Source organism: Culex pipiens, chromosome 1 (assembly GCF_016801865.2).
Source record: "Culex pipiens pallens isolate TS chromosome 1, TS_CPP_V2, whole genome shotgun sequence".
In the NCBI taxonomy this organism is placed as follows: Eukaryota; Metazoa; Arthropoda; class Insecta; order Diptera; family Culicidae; genus Culex; species Culex pipiens.
Genome location: NC_068937.1, coordinates 70,354,791 through 70,374,862, shown reverse-complemented (window position 1 = coordinate 70,374,862; position 20,072 = coordinate 70,354,791). Strand labels below are relative to the sequence as shown.

At 49.7% G+C, this 20,072-nt stretch overlaps 2 protein-coding genes and 1 pseudogene across 2 annotated transcripts; 2 read left to right on the top strand and 1 right to left on the bottom strand.

Moving 5' to 3' along the window:
• Positions 1 to 5,946: 5,946 nt before the first annotated feature.
• On the bottom strand, positions 5,947 to 13,770 carry LOC120431561 (uncharacterized; annotated as a pseudogene).
• LOC120431560 (uncharacterized) lies at positions 8,002 to 11,021 on the top strand. Its single transcript, XM_039596668.1, has 4 exons — positions 8,002 to 8,276; positions 8,330 to 9,154; positions 9,296 to 9,917; positions 10,947 to 11,021. Exons 1-4 carry the CDS (start codon positions 8,002 to 8,004, stop codon positions 11,019 to 11,021), a joined length of 1,797 nt encoding a protein of 598 aa, XP_039452602.1.
• Positions 13,771 to 17,203: 3,433 nt separating the features above from the next.
• On the top strand, positions 17,204 to 18,682 carry LOC128093816 (uncharacterized). The gene has a single exon (XM_052711622.1). It carries the CDS (start codon positions 17,705 to 17,707, stop codon positions 18,671 to 18,673), a length of 969 nt encoding a protein of 322 aa, XP_052567582.1. The 5' UTR covers positions 17,204 to 17,704; the 3' UTR covers positions 18,674 to 18,682.
• The last annotated feature ends 1,390 nt before the right edge of the window (positions 18,683 to 20,072 follow it).

The following is a 20,072-nucleotide window of genomic DNA, read 5'->3' as shown; positions in this document are numbered from 1 at the left end:
AGCAAGCGTGGATGCTCAGCTAGGAGGTCGATTTGAGGCTCGCTTACGGGAAAGCATGAAGCCGTCGATCAAAATCATCGGAATGAGTGACGAGTTTAGTGAAGAGGAGCTGAGAGCGTCGTTGGTGGAGCAGAATGACGTCTTTGCGAACCTGAAACACTTCAAGTTGCGCAAAACTTTCCAGATCGAGAAGTGGCGCTTTAACAACCATGCTGCATTCGTTGAGCTTGACGCGGAGACATTCTTCAAAGTTTTGGAGCAGGGAAAAGTCAACTGTGGTTGGAATCGTTGTCGTGTTTTCGACGGGCTTCAAGTGACAAGGTGCTACAAATGCAATGGATACGGCCATAAGGGAGCGGACTGCAAGGCCGAGACTTTAGTGTGCCCAATCTGCAGTGAAGACCACGAATGGAAGGACTGTAACGCTGAAACAGAGAAGTGTGCCAACTGCGAGAAACTACGCGTGCAACGCAAACTCAACATTGATGTCAACCACTCGGCTTGGAGCAGCGAATGTCCAGTATTCATCAAAGAGCAGGAAAAACGGATCAAAATGGTGGATTTCACAATCTAGCAACCAAAACAACGCGGAGAAATACTGTACCTGAACATTGCTGGAATAAAATCACATCTTGACGAGCTGAAACTGATGATGCAGAACACAAAACCTAAAATAGTATTTTTGACGGAAACACACTTGACAGAAAAGCACGACCTAGACGAATTTGAGATCCAGAATTACCGATGCAGTTGCTGTCTGTCCAGATCAGCACACACGGGTGGGGTGATGGTGTATGTAGACGACCGCTTGGAGTATGAGATTGTCTCGAATACGGTGGCAGGAGATAACTGTTTTTTGGCGATCGACGTGAAAAGTACAACGCTCAATGGAATCTATGGAGGAATCTATCATTCTCCCAGCAGCAGTGACGTTGGTTTCATAGACAGCTTTGAGAGTTGGCTGAGGACGGTCTTCCAGGACTGCAGGACAAATCTACTCGTTGGCGACTTCAACATCCGATGGAACGAACCGGGATACGCACGTGAGCTGAAGAACGTTACCGAAGCCTTAGGGATGAAGCAGATTGTATCAGAACCGACGCGTGTGGGTCCCAGTAGCAGTACAATTATTGACCTTGTCTTTACAAACCTGGAGGGGGTGGAGGCGCGCGTCACTGAAGAGCTTAAGATAACTGATCACGAGACCATCTGTATTCACGTCGGAGAAACCACGATTAACCTACCGGAGCAGAAAAAGAGTTACGTTAGCTGGAAACGGTATACGAAGGAACGACTGCAAGCTGCGCTACGAGCAAAACTGAGGAGAGTTGACGCTGGAGTGACCGTTGGAGAAGCTGCACAAACTTTTGGCTCAACACTGGCGACGGCGGTTGCGGAGCTGACCGATCTATGCAGCAATGACCGGAAAGTCTCAAACGCGTGGTATGGAGAACAGCTGAGAAACCTGAAAACCGAGCGGGATGATGCCTACAGGACCTTCAAACATACAAAAAGGCTGGATGATTGGAACCTTTATAAAGTGCTTCGAAACCGCTACGTCCGAGGACTGAGATCATCAAAGAACCTGGCAGTAGAAGAGGAAATTCGAAGTTGTCACGGAAATCCCAAGAAGCTTTGGAGAAGCCTGAAATCGCTGATTCGGCCTGGTGGAGAACCTCCAATGGAAATTGTTTTCGAGGGAGCGCGAAGCGAAAGGGAAACGGCGGAACGCTTGAATCAGTTCTTCGTGAAAAGTGTAGAGACAATCCATAGAAACATCCCACCAGCCCAGGTGGAACCAGCAGTAGTACCAGCAGAAGTAAGGCTAAACGAAGATGGCAGCGAGGACTTATTAACGGAGCTTCAACCAATCACCTTGACGAAACTGAAAGAAACAGTCTACTCGTTAAAAGACTGCACTGGTGTTGATAGCGTGACAAAACGGGTCATGACGGATTCATTTGACGTTGTTGGAGAGCAGCTGTTGGCGATTGTCAACAGATCCCTGGAAAGCGGAGAATTCCCACAACCTTGGAAGCGGACTTTGGTGATACCGATACCTAAGGTACCGAAATCGACGCGCCCGGAAGATCACCGACCAATCAACATTTTGCCACTCTATGAGAAGGTTTTGGAAACTATAGTGAAGGAGCAGCTTCTGGCGTTTGTGGATCGGACGAAAGTTTTACTCGAAGAGCAGTCTGGTTTCCGAAAGCATCACTCCTGTGAGTCAGCGCTCAACCTGTTACTGCTGAAATGGAAACAAGCAATTGAAGAAGGGAAAATTGTCCTATCGGTGTTCGTAGACCTGAAGCGAGCTTTCGAGACCATTGACCGAACCAAACTGAAAGCAGTACTGCGTCGTTACGGTGTTCGCGGTTTAGCGCTCAAATGGTTTAGCAGCTACTTGGACAGCAGAACGCAGGTGACTCGTTACAACGGCTCCACGTCAGCAGCCACGGCAGTAGATCTTGGAGTTCCTCAAGGCAGTGTGCTTGGACCGCTTCTCTTTATTTTATATATCAACGACCTGAAGCAAGCACTGAGACGAGTTCAAGTAAACCTTTTCGCTGATGATACTGTACTGTTTCTGACCGGAACTAGCTTTGAAGAGTGCTTTAACGTGATGAATACTGAGCTTGCCAGTTTTACCGCATGGCTGAGATGGAAGAAACTACAGCTGAATGTCAGCAAAACAAAATGCATGATAGTGACCACACGACCAAGCGACGGCGTAAGCAGAGCGGTTCGGATAGATGGCGAGGAAATCGAGAGGGTCGAGACGATCAAATACCTCGGAGTGATGCTGGACGAAAAATTGAACTTTAATGACCACATTGACTACACAATACGGAAAGCAGCCCGAAAATTTGGAGTACTCTGCAGAATTAACCGTTACCTGACGACTGAAGCCAAAATAGACGTGTACAAATCCCTGATTGCTCCTCACTTCGACTACTGTGCCTCTATCCTGTTTTTAGCAACTCGTCAACAACTGAAAAGAATGCAGGTCCTGCAGAGCAAAGTGATGCGACTAATTTTGAAATGTGATCGTTTAACACCATGACAAAACATGCTGGATTGTTTACAATGGATGTCTGTTCGTCAAAGGATCGAGTACAATACGTTAATTTTTGTGTTTCGTGTAACTAAAGGGATGGCGCCGAAATACTTGACAGGTACGGTGGTATACGGGAGGGATATCCATCAGCACGACACCAGAGGAGCTGACAATCTCAGATTGCAGATGTGCAGGAAGGCGTGTACGCAGAATTCACTGTTCTACAAAGGATACAGCATGTACAACCAGCTACCGGAAGCAGCAAAGAACACAAGGAACATCAACGAGTTCAAAAACTTGTGTAAGAATTTCGTGCGTCAACGACCGATGGAGTAAAAGTGAACCACGACGGTACTGTGAGGAAGAGCATGTTATGACGGCCGGCCAACTTCATTTTCGGTACATGTCGCATGGGATCACTTTGGGCCTCATATGATGTAAACTTGATCAAAAGTAACGCGAATCTGGGCGCGGTTCTAACCCTATGTGCTCATATGTGTGTGGGATAGCAAATGATCTCAATACCCTAAATGGAAGCTGCAATCTGAGTGATAGACAAAAGGACTCTACATAGGTTTTTGTAAGAGCGCCTTGAGATGAAGTAAGAGAGGAACGGATGGGCATACACGGAAGTAGAGTTAGATCAAAGGACACTCTCAATAATAGACGATAGAATTATCGAAAGATATCTGCTCGTAATCCTTCCATGCTACAAAAACTGTGTATGGGTAAGAGGTGGGCCATCCAAGGACGTCCGCGTGTGACATTTAAGCAGAGGATGCACGTCGCTCATATAGAGGAGAAAAATCAGGGGACCCAGGTGGCTGCCTTGTGGGACGCCTGAAAAAACAGCAAATATGGCAGAAATTACGTCGCCCACTTTCACGCTCATTTCTCGTCCGGTGAGGTAGGAGCGAAGCCATTCGAGCAGAGAACCGCTGAAGCCCAGTCGCTCGAGTTTAGCAACATCAATACGGTGGTTTAGCTTGTCGAATGCTGCCGATAGATCCGTGTAGATGGCGTAAATTTGTTTCCGTTTCTGCATGGTTCGTAGGATGAAGGACGAATAGGTGACCAGATTGGAACTGGTAGAACGTTTCGCCATAAAGCCATGCTGATCCTGGGCGATATAATCACAATAGTTGAACTTGATGAAGTCTAGCACAATGACTTCGAAGAGCTTGCTTACAGCGCAGAGGGCAGCGATTCCGCGGTAGTTCCGGACGTCACGTTTAGGCTCTTTTTGTGAACAGGGAACAAAAACGACTTCTTCCAGAAACATGGGAAAACTCCGGTGGAAAGCGAGGTGTTGAAAAGTTGAGCCAGCGGTTCCGCGAGTGCATCGCAACACTTTTTGAGCACAACCGCGGGGATGCCATCCGGTCCACAGCTGTTGGAACTCTTCAGGTCAGGTCTCAGTGGAACGTTACTAGCAGCCCTAGCAACTTGCGAGTCTGCTACAGTTTCGTTATTGTAGACACTGCAGAACTGGCGCCGGAAAAGGTCACAAATACTCTCGGTGGTTGTAGCCTCATCACCGTCGAGTACCATCGAGGTTGGGAGACCAGTTTCTTTCCGCTGCTCGTTGACGTGGTTCCAAAACTTTTTGGGTTCACGTTTCAAGCGGCTCTGGATGCGGTTCAGGTGGCGGCGAAAAAGTTGGTTGTTTAACAAACTGTACTTCCGGTTCTTAGCTCTGTAGTGGTTTTTCCAACGATCTGTCGGATGCTTGGCATATTTCTTGAGTGCGGCACGTTTCACGGTCTTCAGCTTCTTCAGGCGGTGAGTAGACCATGGTGGATGTTGAGGAGGTTGCCGCTGTTTCTTCGGGATGAAGACGTTGATAGCTTGCGTCAAAATTTCCGTCCAAGTAACAGCAGCTTCGTTGGCATCGAGATTGGCCATCAGTCGAGTCCAGTTAACGGTTGCCAAGAATTCGTTCATACCTTCGTAGTTACCAATGCGGTAGTCTATGAAGGTACTACCGTTCGTGTCGCTAAAGGTGAACACAGGAAGGGCAAGTGGTGACGAACGTCACGAGAGGTGAAGGTGCTGGGAGGAGGGCACAGTTGACATGTACTTTCGAGCTGGCAAAGCAAAGGTCGAGCACGTTGTTGGAGCTGTTGCACAGGTCGTTTAACTGGCTCAGGTTCGCAGTCGAATATTCGTCCAGGAGATCATGTTTAAGCTTGTTCGAGGGGGTGAGAGCAAGATTTGTTAGCAATTTGTTCGTCGGGGTGCGTGTCCAACGGATACCCGGAAAGTTGAAATCGCCGACGATCATTATGCTGTCATTGACTTTCGTCTTGGATAAAATCCACGTCAAAGATCTTCTATGCTGCTCAAAGAGAGTCGCATCGTTGTCAAATTTTGGTGGAATATAAACAACACACACAAACAATGTGGATGAGGCGAGAGGGACTGAAACCCACACCTGTTCTGGACATGTGCAATTCGGTGGGATCAGTTGGCGTGGCTTGAGACTGGAGCGGACGGCAAGAGGGACACCTCCGCCTGAATCTTTCCAGCTGTTCGCGGCGGCAGAACGATCGCAGCGGAAAACCTCGTATTCGGTACCGAAGATTTGACTCGAGAGGGTAGTTGTTGACAGCCAGGTTTCGGTAAATGCATAAAAGTCGTAAGAAGCGGAAGAGATAGCGAGATAGTAATTTGCGATGGTAGTGTTCATACCCCCTACATTTTGATAGTAGAGCAGAAGATTTGTCGCTTCTTCACGATGCAGTGCAGCTTGGTTAGTCGTACGAGGGTCGGTTGGTGGTGGAGCGGGTGAAATGGCAGACCTTAAACCATTGTAGACCATTGCTGCCTGTGGTGACAGCTTCTGGCATCTGACCGTACAGCGGAAGATACTGGTTCATATGGGGCATCGCCAACTGACTGGGATGATAAAACGGTAGCGGTAGATTGTATGGGTACAGACGTGCTGTGTGCTGAGGCTGATTGGGAATCATTTTCGGAGCGGGCCGGCGACGAGGAGTCGTTGTTCGTGAACTGCGTGGCGAAACGAGGTTGTTCAGTGGTTGCGGGTTGTGTGAGAAAGGACCAATGAGCTCGGGAGCTTGTCGCTTCACTAAAAAAGGCTTGATTGTAACTCCTTCTGGCTAAAAGTCTGTAGCGACAATCAAACTCTCAATTGATTCCGGAACGCTTAGTTTGAACGAGAGAAACGTGAGGGGCCTGGCTGAGTTACGATTTTTGCGAACTAACTTTTGACAAATTATGCGGGCGGAATCGCATTTCGTTTTGTGTTGTATGTAGCGTATCAGATTATCACAAGTCTCGCTAGGAAGGAACCGGGAGACGTAAAACCACTTTAGCTCAGCCGAATCGTCAGAGGTGGACTGTTCTGGAGGGGCTACCAAAAGTGAAGGATGTTGTAGGTTGCTGATGGTGTTGGTGGTTTCACAATAATTTGTAGCTTGTGTAGTGTGAGGTGTACAGTTTTGTTCGTGAATCTGGCAATTGGGTTCCGAGATGTTTGAGTCTAACAGCTGTTGACATTGCGTAAGACTGGGTCCATGAACATTAATCCTATTCCCTTCGCTAACAATAAAACTAGTTTTGAATGGAATGAAGTTAACTTCAGGAGCTTTTGATTGCTGGTAGCTTTCCACAGAAAATCGTGCGTCGGGAACAATGCGGTTGGTAGCGGTAGATGACGAGGAAGATGTTGATGCGGCGTGGGTTAAAGCCTGAGGCGCAGTCTGCAGCGGCTGCGTAATCAGAGGCGGGACGGGGCCTGTCTTTGCGGCGATGGCAAAACCAGAGCCTGGAGCAAGGGCATGGTTTGCGATTGAGGCGGGGCCTGAGGCGTGATTAGCAGCTGCTGCGAGACCTGTGAATGCGGCAAAACCGCCTGTTGTACCCCAGGATCAGTCGGAGGCAATAATGCGGTGGTCGAGTGAGCAGCAGGGGCCGCGTGAGACGCAGCTGGATGAACGGCGTCTGGGTGAGCGGTCGCTGATTGAGCGGCGGCGGCGGAGGTGGCGACTGCATTCCGAGGGGCAATCGGTGGAGTGGTCCCGTCAAGCTGGGCGGCTTGAACGATGGAGCTGTTGGTGGTCCTCAGCGTCTGAAACGGTAGGGACTGAATTATTTGAATCGAGCGTTTGGTCAACCGGAACGTCAACTCTCATTATTTTGTCTGGCTGAGGTAAAGATGGTCTGGAGAGACTGCTTGATCGTGGCCGTTTGTCACCATTCATGATGGATTCAAAGATTTCGGTGAAGTTCAGAGGATCGTGGTTTCCAGGGAACTCAGCATCCAGGGCAGATGGACGACCAGCACTGCAGACGGGCCGTGAACACATGGTCCTGAGTTGCCAATAAAATGTTATTGATCGGAAGCAAAGATCAAATCCGGAGGGTGGTCACTTGGAAGGTAACTTTATCAACCAGATGATGAGCGCGTGGTTGGTAGCAATAACAAGTGAAAAAGACTATAGCTGCGGGTACGGGTGCGCAGGAGGAGTAAGGAAAGTGTCGCAAGAAGGCACTTGCACAATGTCGGTGTAACTTTTTAGCGGCCGTGAAAACACTAATCCACCAAAAGTGTTCTTTAACCACCACAATGTCCACTTAGTTCCTCCACTTAACTGCACTATTAAAAGTCCCGCGGGGAAAAACGGTGCGAAAAACTCGTAGAAAAAACGATTTAAAATGCGCGCTAGTAACGATGTTTGTTTACTCAAGCACGGTACACGGCGAAAAAAAGTCCTTCTCGACAATGGATCGAGAATTGAATTACGCAATCGATGGCAAACCGCTTAAAACTAGAACGAGTGGCCGCAAACGTCCCCATCGGTGGCATCGGAGCTGTCAAGACGTACGCCAAGGAGTCGATCACGGTCGAGCTCCGCTCTCGGATCAGCAGCTTCTCCGTCGACGTCGATTGCCTCATCGTACCAAAGGTGACCGGAATGGTGCCAGCTGTACCGGTCGACATCAACGAGTGGCTGATTCCCGTCGGCATCCATCTGGCCGACACAGAATTCAACAAGCCGGGACGCATCGACATGCTTTTGGGAGTAACCATGTATTTTTTCCGGTTGCTAAAAACGGGACATCTACCGGAACTGCGCGAGACTCACCTCGGTTGGGTCATCGTCGGAGATGTTGGAGACACAGCACCAAGCCCGCAGTACACACACACTGCCACACTCGACGACATCAACGAGGCGATCCAGAGATTCTGGCAGGTCGAGGACATCGAAAGTGTCACACAAGTTTCCAACCGCTCAACCGCAGCCTCGCTCTTCGGCGCTTCCTGTCGCTGGAGCGGCGACTCGCCCGGGACCCTGACTTGAAGCTGCAATACGGTGAGTTCATTAGGGAATATGAGGAACTGGGGCACTGCAAGTCGGCTGACGAGGCCGACGATTTACCAAACACGAGCCGCTACTACATGCCCCATCACGCGATCCTACACCCCTCGAGCTCCACGATCAAGTTGCGTGTCGTATTTGACGCGTCTGCAAAGATGTCTCCCACGAGCGTGTCCCTGAACGAAGCCCTTCAGGTCGGAGGCACTGTCCAGAGCGATCTGTTCTCCATCCTCCTTGCCTTCCGGAAGCACCCCGTCGCCTTCACTGCAGACCTCTCGAAAATGTACCGCAAGATTCGAGTGGCCCTGTCTGACACCCGCTTCCAGCGAATCTTCTGGCGGGCCGATCCGTCTGAGTTCATCCGGGTCCTGGAACTCACTACGGTGACTTACGGTACGACGTCCGCTCCCTTTCTTGCGCGATGTCTGGTCCAGCTCTGCGACGATGAAGGTGAACATTTTCCGCGAGCTGCCAAAATCGTGCGCGAGGCCTGCTACGTTGATGACATCCTCTCTGGTGCGAGCTCTCCCGATGAAGCAATTGATTGTCTGACGCAACTGCAAGGCATGCTCGGTCGCGGTGGATTTCCCATCCACAAGTGGACATCCAATGAGCCAGTTGTGATGGAACGCATACCTGAGTGTGATCGCGAGAAGCTGATCGACCTGGACGGATTGGTCGGCGGTGTGGTCAAGGCCCTGGGGCTCTATTGGAGTCCAGGAGACGACGAGTTCCGTTTCACTGTTACGTTCGCAGTCTGCTCCCTAACGGCAAGTGCAATATGAGGCTGCTCTGCAGCAAATCGAAAGTGGCCCTACGACTGCTCTCGAAACTGGTGGTGAAGGTCATCGCGGCGCTGAACCTACCCTTCCGACACGTGGTGCGACAGCCAAGTTGTGCTTGCGTGGTTCAAGAAACCGCTGGACCTACTTCAAACGTTCGTGCGCAACCGCGTCGCGGAGATCCGGAGAGAGACCGGTAGCTTCATCTTCAAGTACATTCGTTCCAAGGACAACCCGGCCGATCTGATCTCGCGCGGCATGTTTCCTGCCGCCCTGATGAAATGCAGTAAGTGGTGGGAAGGTCCAGAGTTTTTGGAGTCCGTCGAGTATGAGGAAGAGCCTAAAATCGAGATACCGGACAGGGAGTTGCCCGAGATGCGTAAGGTGAAGTTGGTTACCCTGCTGGCCTGCAACACGACCGAGTTCCCGATCTTCGAGAACTGCAGCTTATTCCGGAAGCTGCAACGGATAATGGCGTACGTGCTGCGTTTCGTGACCAACTGCAGGTTCAAGAACTCCACGAAACGGACCCGTCTACGCCAAACCATCCCTGAACTGCGGTCGTCCCTGAAGCTGATCGTGAGGGTTGTACAGCACGACGTGCTGTCTCAAGAAATCCAACAAGTGGCCGAGAACGACACGGCCGGGCGTCTCCAAGTGTTCGGAGCGGACTGTATTTTCACTTCATTTCTCGGCGGACTTGGGGAACCAGTTTTGGGAGGATCGGAAGTATCGCAGGCAAACAGAAAAACACCACAGAAAAACAGACGTGAAACTCTTTTCTATTCTATCGCCAACGAAAACGGTCAATTCAAATTCAAACAAGTAAAAAACATGGATGCCATAGTACCGCAACGAGACACGATCAAGAATGATGTCGCCACCGTACACTTTGACGTTTCTTGAATTGATTGGTTGTGTGTGTGATCGCGGGATATTTCTGTTTATGCCGCTTGATTGCTGTTGCAGCAGAACAAAAAGCACGAGGTTTTGTGAAAATCAAAGGAAAAATTGCATAAGAACATCGTTTTGATCAAATTTGATTCAAATTTGCTATGAAATGATACAGGAGTTTTTGATAAACTAAAAAAACTGTTATTTTGGGAGATTTTTGAATCCACGTTGTTGTTTTTTGCATCATCAACTGCGAAAGCAAAATATTCCTATTGAGATTCCCGTTAATTTCACCACTCCGTTTAAAATAAACACAAAAGTTTTCTTTCCTAGCTCCTCCTTGTTCACTTTAGCCAAGGCCTTTTGACCTGCCTTTGTCACCCTGTACAAATGATGGTTCATGTCTGTTCCGGACCGCGGAATGGAATCTGCTGCGGAACGCCGTACGAAAGAGGATACCACAATGCAATGTTTCTGGTGCAGCAACTGTTTAATTTGCATTCTTTGACGCCATCGCGTGGAACTTTGGCAGCATTTTTCCCGATAATTTGTCTGATTCAAAAAAAACTTACCCTCGAACATAACAAAGTTTCATTACATAAACAACATACAAACGTCATTTTTCTTTTGTACACGCTTAATCAGATAAGGGGAAGAGGGTACACTCTTATAATGGTTTATTGAAACGATGAGGTTTCCGCAACAGGACTGCAGATCGCGCTAGTGTGCAGCCCAATTTTGAATTTTCTTGTGGGGACGATGGATTTTTTGAAATAATCAACTAAGATTCACGTCTGTTTGTCTGTGAAAACACTTTAACTTTCTCTAAACTAATTCTATTTAACTAAATTAACTTAACTTTAGCGATTAATTTGTGTTTCCTTCCGACGATCGCGACGACTTAGCTCTACGTCCGACCGGTTCGGCTGCTTGCGATGAACTTGCTTCACTTGTTCCGACGCGCAGGCTCGTCCTCGTCGTCCTCTTTCGTTGCGCGCCAAAACTCCTATACGAACATCTTCGTGAGCCGTTCATTCTCCCCTTCTCTCTCTCGCTCAAGCCGTCGTCAACGGCGCGTTGTTACCGCGCACGTCGTTTCGCGCGATCCCTTCCTCTCTTCACGGCGTCGTCATCGACGCGCTGTGGCCAGCTCTGTCTCGCTTGCTGCCGAGCACACGTCGTTGCGCGCGTCCTTTTCGCTGTTGGCAACGACGCAGGCTGGGTTGCCACCTTCGTGGCAGTTGTCATCACAGCAAGCGCAGTGCTGCCAAAACCAAACCAAATTTTCTTCGAGCTGGCGCTGTCAGGCTCGAACATCCTCCACCCGCGAAGAACTGCCGTTGTTCTTCAGGCGATCCAGAGGTCACTCTTTCGCCTCCCAGGTTTGGCCGTACGAGTGTTCTTGTACTTCTTCGTCGGGCGCTCTTGGGAATCGCAAGTCGATGCGAACCCTTTTCGCCCTGTTCTCCAAAACTGGGCTTAACTTCGTTGCATTCTTACAGGGTGTGCCGGTCAGCGCATTTGATAGTCGCAGGGGCTGCCAAAAGGCCTTGCCGATCCGTGGGATGTGCTCCAGTGCTTGTTGATGCTTGCCGATTGTAGGAAACCGGCATCTTGTTCTGCTTCCACTTGGACCATCTCCAGTGCCTTCAGGTGATGCTCGCTTCAGTGGGTCGGCGTTTACCGACCGCTCGTTTGGACCGAGTCCTCCAGTGCCTCTCTTCTTCCTTGCCAATGCTGCAGCTACTGAATGTTTCGAGCACTCATAGCTCGGCTGTGTGGCAACTGCAGCAGCCTTGTGCGGCGCCGAGGCCGCCCTTGTACGCACCGTTACTCGTCCACATGCGTTTGTAGTCTTCTCTAGTACGCTGAGTGCAGCAGAGCGCTGCGCCGTGGGACCTTGAACCTTGTGTCTTTGGTCAGGAATCGCTCGGCTTGAAAAGCCAGCGTCGTCTTCGAATGTTCGCAGCATCACGTGGAACGGCAGGTAAACTTGCTTCAAATTCGTTGGATCACTCACCTCACTTGCTTCCTTGTAGATTCCAACTTCTCGTGCGCAGGCTTCATTGTGCTGCTCCAACTTGGGTCGATCCTCAAACTCCGTGCCTTGAATCAGGACTGCTTCTTCGTGCGCTGCGCGTGCCGTCCAAGACCTGGTTGAACTTCGTCTCGCGCAGAGCCACCAAGTTGACTCTGACGGCGAGTTGGACTCCAGCAGGAATCATCGATGTGTCGGAACGTGGCTGCATCTGCTCGACGACAGCCAACTCGTTCGCGTTGTGTCTGTCCAGAGTGTCCTTCGTCAAATGTGCTTCATTATTGGTTGCTGCTATTAATAAACCACGGCAGGGGTGTAGGCTGCAGGGTTTATTCCGAAAGTCCGCGACGGCTGAAAGCGCGTCGGGCACTAGTTGTCTTTGTCCAGAGGAGCTGGCCTCTGGCGTCACTGAACTCGTTTCGGCTTGTTGTGAAGCACCAGGTTGCTCCACCCTTGTTTGTGTTGTCGATTGCTTGGGATTTCTCCGGTACTCGGCGTGCAGCACGGTGTGGTGCCGCTTCTTGCACGTCGCGCACGCTCCGGTGGACACACACTGCGCCGAGGTATGTCCCGTCCGGAGGCAGTTGAAGCAGAGGCGCTTCTCATTTGTCTTGAACAGCCGCTCGGGGACTGTCTTCTCAAGGAATTGCGGACATTCCCAGCTCTTGTGCTGGCCAAGTCCGCACATGTCGCACGTTTGTGCCGTATCGCTTCCGGTGGTCTGCTGACCCGAGCCGTCCGTTGCGGTCTTTCCGGGTGTCTTGTTGGCTTGTGACGTGTCCTCCACGTCAGCGATCTTGTTCGTCTCGATGACGGTCTTGGTGTTGTTCTCGGAACGTTAACCATGCTGGATGGTAAACTCCGGTCGTACCCGATCTTCCGTGTCCAGCTGCTCTCCCAGCAGCTTCCAGGAACACTTCGGGGTTTCGTCGATGGCCGTTTTGTTGGCGCATCCGATGATCTTAACGTTTGTTGGGTTCGTCGTCTCATCCACCCGTTGTGTAACACCAGGCGTGTACGCGTTTCTTCGTTGTGTGGGCTGGCTCACCTTTTGCAACTTCTCTTCGATTACCGTTAGGACTTCAGTATGCAGGTCATCGACTGCGTCGTAGAGAGCATCCTGCTCGTCCCGTAAAGTTGACGGGACCATGCCTAGGATTTGCTCGTACGCCGAGTGGTACACGTCGTACGTTCAACGTGGCCCATGTAAGCGTCGTGGCACTTGCCACGCTTTCAAGTATAGTGGTGAGCTTACCTTGAGCCAGCTCACGCTGGTGGACGATCTCGCTGAACCGCTCCATCTCCTTTGCACTTGCTGCTCCGCTGGGGATCACGCATTGCTTGTCGTGACCGGGCTTCTTGCCGATCGATCTTCTTCCGTGTGGCCGCCTTCTCCGAGATCACCAGCCTTTTTGGTGACTTCCTCGGACGAAGCTCTTCGACCACCGTTGCTTCAGTGGCAGGGCACTGTTACGGAACGGTTGCTGGAATCGTTCACCTTTTCCGGAACCACTTTCGCGGAAGTCAGCGTACACTTCCGGTACCAGCTCCCGTCAGCGTCTTCACTCACTTTTTGAGCTTCTTCTCTTCCGGACCACTTCGCGGAAACTTCTTCCGACTCTGCCTGCAACCTCCGCTTTTCTTCTTCATCTCTGGAGTCGACGCGTCCTTGCTCAGCGCTGCTCCCGGGAGTTATTGCAGGCACTTTATGGCAGTTTCCAGCACAAGAGGGACACCAACGATCGGACCCAGTGTCCGAACCAAGCACGGAAATCAGCCAAGTCTGAAATCACGGTACTTGGGGGAACTTTGTGTCCTCTTGGCCGGAACTTCACTTCACTTGAGCCTTCTTTCCGGAACCTTTTTCCGGCTTCAGAAGGTTCTGAACGCATCCAAGATGGCGTCGCTTAGCACTTTTTTCACTTGCTCCAGACGCATCCAAGATGGCGTCGTTTTTTCATTCTTTTCTTCGCGGCGACTTGTTCCACTTTTTGGACCTTGTGCCCACTTGCCGCGATAGAAACGACCCTCCGCCGTTTTGTCCTTCACTGTCCCCGCAAATCCCGGCACTTCTGGTTCAATTTATCCGGGTCGTTCGGACCATGTTCGGAACGGACTGTATTTTACTTCACTTCTCGGTGGACTTGGGGAACCAGTTTGAGAGGGTCGGAAATTATCACAAGCAAACAGAAAAACACTTTAACTTTCTCTAAACTATTCTATTTACTAACACATAACTAATTTAGAGGTTTAATAATGTTTCCTTAAGACGATCACGACGCGCTAGACTTTACGTCCGACCGGTTCGGCTGCTTGCGATAAACTTGCTTCACTTGTTCCGACGCGCAGGCTCGTCCTCGTCGTCCTCTTTCGTTGCGCGCCAAAACTCCTATACGAACATCTTCGTGCGCCGTTCGGTCTCCCCTTCTCTCTCTCGCTCAGGCCGTCGTAAACGTCGCGTTGTTGCCGCGAACGTCGTTTCGCGCGATCCTTTCCTCTCTTCACGGCGTCGTCATCGACGCGCTGTTGCCAGCTCTGTCTCGCTTGCTGGCGAGCACACGTCATTGCGCGCGTCCTTTTCGCTGTTGGCAACGACGCTGGCTGGGTTGCCACCTTCGTGACAGTTGTCATCACAGCGAGCGCAGTGCTGCCAAAACCAAACCAAATTTTCTTCGAGCTGGCGCTGTCAGGCTCGAACACCAAGGGTTGACGCCTTTCCTACACGAAGGCCTTCTGCGTGTGGGAGGAAGACTGCAGCACTCCGAACTGCCGTTCGCAGCCAAGCACCAGCTAATCCTGCCCAAGCATCGAGTTACCAACCTGATTGTCAAGGCCTTCCACGAAGAGCACCTGCACGCGGAGCCGTCGTCCCTGCTCGCGATCCTGCGAAGACAGTTCTGGCTACTCGACGGACGGTCGACAGTTCGGAGCGAGACGAGAAGCTGCGTGACGTGTTTCCGCGCGAAGCAACGAGACGTGTACCGATTGGTAGAGCCAACCGTCATAACGTGCTCTCCTTCACAGCCACACTCTAGGCTCGACTCCTGTGACCATCGAGACGTGTACCGCGGATACAGACGGCTCTAGCCGATGCGTCCATCTGCCTTTCTTCGTCGTGATCCCCTCGCGTTGCCACCTTGTCAGCTATTTGACTCTCGCGGCTTCCCGGATACCTCTCGTGCCTCTTCGGGTGTAGCACACGGTGTCCTCCTCCAGTGTGATGCCGATGGGGATCATTCCGGCTATGACGCAAACTGCTTCCGACGAGATGGTCCTGTACGCGCTTGCAACCCGCATGGCCATCAGTCTCTGCGTTCTGTCGAGCAGCGCTCGATTTCGCTTCGTCCCCAGCGCCGTCCACCATACCGGTCCGCCGTACCCAAGTATGGACGTCGCGACATTTGCCAAGAGGCGTCGCCTACTGCTCCTGGGTCCAGCGTTGTTCAGCATAATACTCGACAGTGCCATGATCGCCTTCTCGCAGGCGTAATCGACGTGGCTGTTGAAGTTCAGCCGGTCATCACCCCGAGGTACTTGAGCGATCTCTTCGAGAGCACTACGTGTTCCCCAACGTGTATCTGGGCCTTTTTGTGGTTACTAACCAGTATCATCTCCGTCTTGTGGTGAGCGATCCGCAGCTTCACCTCGAGCATCCAGTTCTCGGTCATTGAGATTGCCTCCGTAGCCAGCATTTCGACCTCCTCGACATTTTCGCCGGTTACCATCAGCACTATGTCGTCTGCAAAGCCAACAATCTCTACGCCGTTGGGTAGCTCCAGTGTCACCACTCCGTCATACATTCCGTTCCATAGTGCTGAACCCAGAATGGAATGGATCGTTTTCCCGAATTCTGTATGCGACAACGTGGTTCTTAGGTCTCCAGTCTGTCGCGTTTTCCGTGCATGCTCCACTCGGACTGGGTTGAAGTTATGATGCGTTGTAGGGTTGTGCATTATGTTGTACATGTGAACGTAGATTTGGAACATGTGAAGAGCTCTTATGGTAAGAAATGAGTGATTCACATCGTTGTACAGCGAACGTCTCGGATATAAAGCGGTATACGCACTTCGGAAGGAACCGGTCAAGAAAAAAATCAAATGGGCAGCAGCGGCAGCGCAAGCAAGTCAGAGAGGGTGAAGAAAAGCCCCAAGAAATCGCTCCATCTTCTTTGTTCTGCTGTTCGTAAAGCTGTTTCTTGACCCCTTTCCTTTCGATCAGCGTACTAGCCTTAAAGCAGGCTTCCTCAGAATTGTTCTTATGCATCGATTTTGCAGCGTTTGTAGTTCCCTCAAGTTAACCTTGTTGGCAGTACCCCAATTGATGACCAGCGAAACGGTACAAACAACGAAATTTTACGTAGAACTCCACATGCAGGTGCAATCTTCTTCTTCAGTTGGTCGATGTGAGGATTCCAATTGAGCTTCTCGTTAAGTACCAGTCCTAAGTACTTCAAGCTCGAGACTTTTTTGATGGCAACAGCAGGCAGCTCTGGAACAATCCGTTGCGGTGAATGGAAGATCATGAACACCGTTTTGGAGAGATTCAGGAACAAGAGGTTGGACGTAAAGTATTCGTTGAGGGTTTGTAGATCAGCTTGCATCATTTGGGTGATATGTACGCCGTATTCGACGCCAGGCAGCGGACTCGCCGTCTTCAGGAAAAGGAAGCCGAAAAAGCACGTCGCCGCAACCGAAAACATCGTCAACAAATTCAGCACCAGCAACAACAACAATCACAACAACATCATCAGCAACGCCGGCAACAGCAACACCTGCAGCAACAACAATCACATCAGCATCTTCGTCGGCAACAGCACCAGACCAACTGCAACTCTGACGCAGGCCGAAACCCAAGCACGCCACATTTTAACTTAAAGGACAATCAATTCGACCAGGACAACGCAAGTAGCAGCAACTTTTTCACTCATTCGTCAACCAAATTGTCCGACAAGGAACTTCTAGACCAGGCAAGGGTCGAATTTTCTGGCCAACCTCCAACTACATCGAATTCAAACTTCATCAACTTCCGAAAAGGGGAGACCATCAACCCCTACCGGAAGGAAAAAAACGCCAATCGTCCCACCTCTAAACGCCACCACGCAGCCAGCAAAAACGTCATCACAAACTCCTGAAGTAACAGACAGTATGTTCTGTCTGGACCCAATGAAGCCGCCCATAGTACGCCTAACTGAACAGTCTGCAGTCGGCGATGGCCGTTTCCTGCTGGCCAGACTCCGCGAAATTAAAGTCTATGACAATCTCAGACTATACTTGGCGTATCTGAAGGACCAAAAACCGGACGTCTGCATAGACGGACTAACACTAACCAGCATGCATGTCTTTTTTGCATCCAATGGCCTGCCTACTGAACCTGAACATCTTATGAACATCTTCATGGAATACAACTCAACAATTGGAATTTCACCTAAGCAAACCCTCACCGACCTGGAAACCTACAGGAAATATGTAACAACTAGAAGACTTCAATACCTGCAGCATTCGCGCGAAGCCGCCAACAAATTTTACCTGCCGACTACATCGTCGAATTTTTACAAGCATTGACGCCTTCTAACACGGAAGAAGAAATGACACCCTCGCAAGAGGCAGTAAGTACTATTAATAATTTAAGTATGTCTCCAAAAATTTCTTCAACGGAACAACAGAATGCGAATGAAATTCTAATTTATTGTCAGAATTTCAATCGCATGAAAAGCCCAGGCAAAATGAAGGAAATTTCTTTAAACATTCTCTCACATTCTTTCGACATTATTCTTGGAACTGAAACTAACTGGGACGAAAGCGTCCACCCTGAAGAAATTTTTGGAAACAATTATTTTGTATTCCTAGGCAATAGAAATTTAAATCTCAGTCAGAAAAAGTCAGGAGGCGGCGTCCTCTTAGCCATAAATGCCAGACTTAATCCAAAAGAAATTGTAACTGAAAAACATTTTCAATTTGAACAAGTCTGGGCCAAAGCCACTATTGCAGGCCAAGTACACATTTTTGCATCAGTATACTTTCCGCCGGACCATGCAAATAAACAGTCGTATGAACTATTCTTTAAAACAGTAGAAATCATAACATCAAAAATGGAACCGGAAGTAAAACTTCACATTTATGGCGACTTTAATCAAAGCAAAGTCGAATTTATATCTGACCAAGAAAATGAAGCAATTCTTCTCCCAGTCATTGGGGAAAATGAAACTTTGCATTTTCTCTTTGACAATATTGCAAATTATGGACTTTTCCAAATCAATCATGTAAAAAACCAAAGAAATTCATTTTTAGACCTTTTATTCACTAACTGTATTGAAGACTTTCATGTACAAGAATCTGTAACCCCCCTTTGGAAGAATGAAGTCTTCCATACAGCAATTGAATATTCTACTTATGTCCATAAAAACACTTTGCCCATTGACTGGGAATATTTTTTTTTTTTCATAAAATTATTTTTATTAGGTCCTTTTCGGTACTGGGACCTGGTTAGGACCGAGTCGGCTTTTGTAATTACATTTGACTTAATAATTACAGAGGATCTTGTGTGTAAATGTTAGTGGGAGGGGAGCCGATTACCCGCGGCCTACTCGGGGTTAGTAGGGAAGGGATTGATGTTAAAGACAAGGCGTGGGAAGGGAAGGGGGATTGTGTAGGGGTCTTGGTTGGCTCTGCTGGCCTTTGCGTTTTTTCCTCAGCCGCAACTCGGTGTCCAGCTGCTGGGGCGTTCTTGCTTCGCTTCCGGTGCAATCCAGAAACGACGGCTTTGTGCGAAGGCGAGTTATTCTAACAGAAGGAAAACTAACTGAAGGGAAACTAACTGGAAGAAAACTAAATAGATATTTTGGAATCTGAGAGGAACTGATAGATCGGATAGAGAACATCAAGGTCAAGTTGAGATAACGCGTCTCGCATCGGGATTTCTGGTGGTCTTCCTCGGGCCCTGAGGGTATCTTTCAACTTAATTCTGTGAACATGGTGATCTGGACACGCCCATACGAGATGGTCGATGTCCTGATAACCCTGCCCACAGTCGCAAAGGTTCGTATCACTCATGTTGATACGGTAAAGATGAGCCTTGGACGAGTAATGGTTCGACATAAGGCGGGACATCGTTCTGATGAATCCACGCGTCAAGTCCATTCCCTTGAACCAGGCTTTTCTTTGCACCTTAGGTCGTATGGAATACATCCAACGTCCCTTGGTGTCGCCGTCCCATTGTGTTTGCCAATCCAGAAGCGCACGCTGCCTCGGAAAACCGTAGCATTCTTGTAGGCTAATTGGCCTTTCAAAAATGTCTCCACTCTCAGCACCCTTCTTGGCGAGCAAGTCCGCTTTCTCATTACCCGGAATCGAGCAATGAGCGCGGACCCATACCACCGTGATGCTGAAGGACTGAGCCGCCAGGTTGTTTAAAGTCTTGCGTATTTCCGTGAGGAAAAACGTAGACTCCCTGGTCGGCTTCAGAGACCGGATAGCCTCAACAGAGCTAAAGCTATCGGTGAAGATGAAGTAGTGGTCAGGTGGCATGGTCTCGATGATTCGCAGTGCGCAGTAAACCGCGGCTAACTCTGCGACATAAACCGAACTCGGGTCCTTCAGCTTAAAGAACAGCTGATAAGATTCATGATAAACACCGAAGCCCGTACAGCCGTCGAGCTTGGAGCCATCGGTGAAGAATCTGTTGTTTGGAGGAACATGGTTGTACTTTGATGCGAAGATCGACGGTACAACTCCCCGCAGAAGATGGTTTGGGATACCGCGAGTATCGGCTTTCATGGACGTGTCGAAGCCAATCAGGGTGCTGCTGGTTAACGGAGGCGTGCGCTGTACCGTTGTGCTCGGGCTCCACTCCCACGATGACATAAAGTCATAATATAGAAGCATGCGCCGAGACTCAACGTGAAGGTTCAGCAACGTTTCAAAGTTGTCAATTACCAGTTTATTCCTGTAATCACA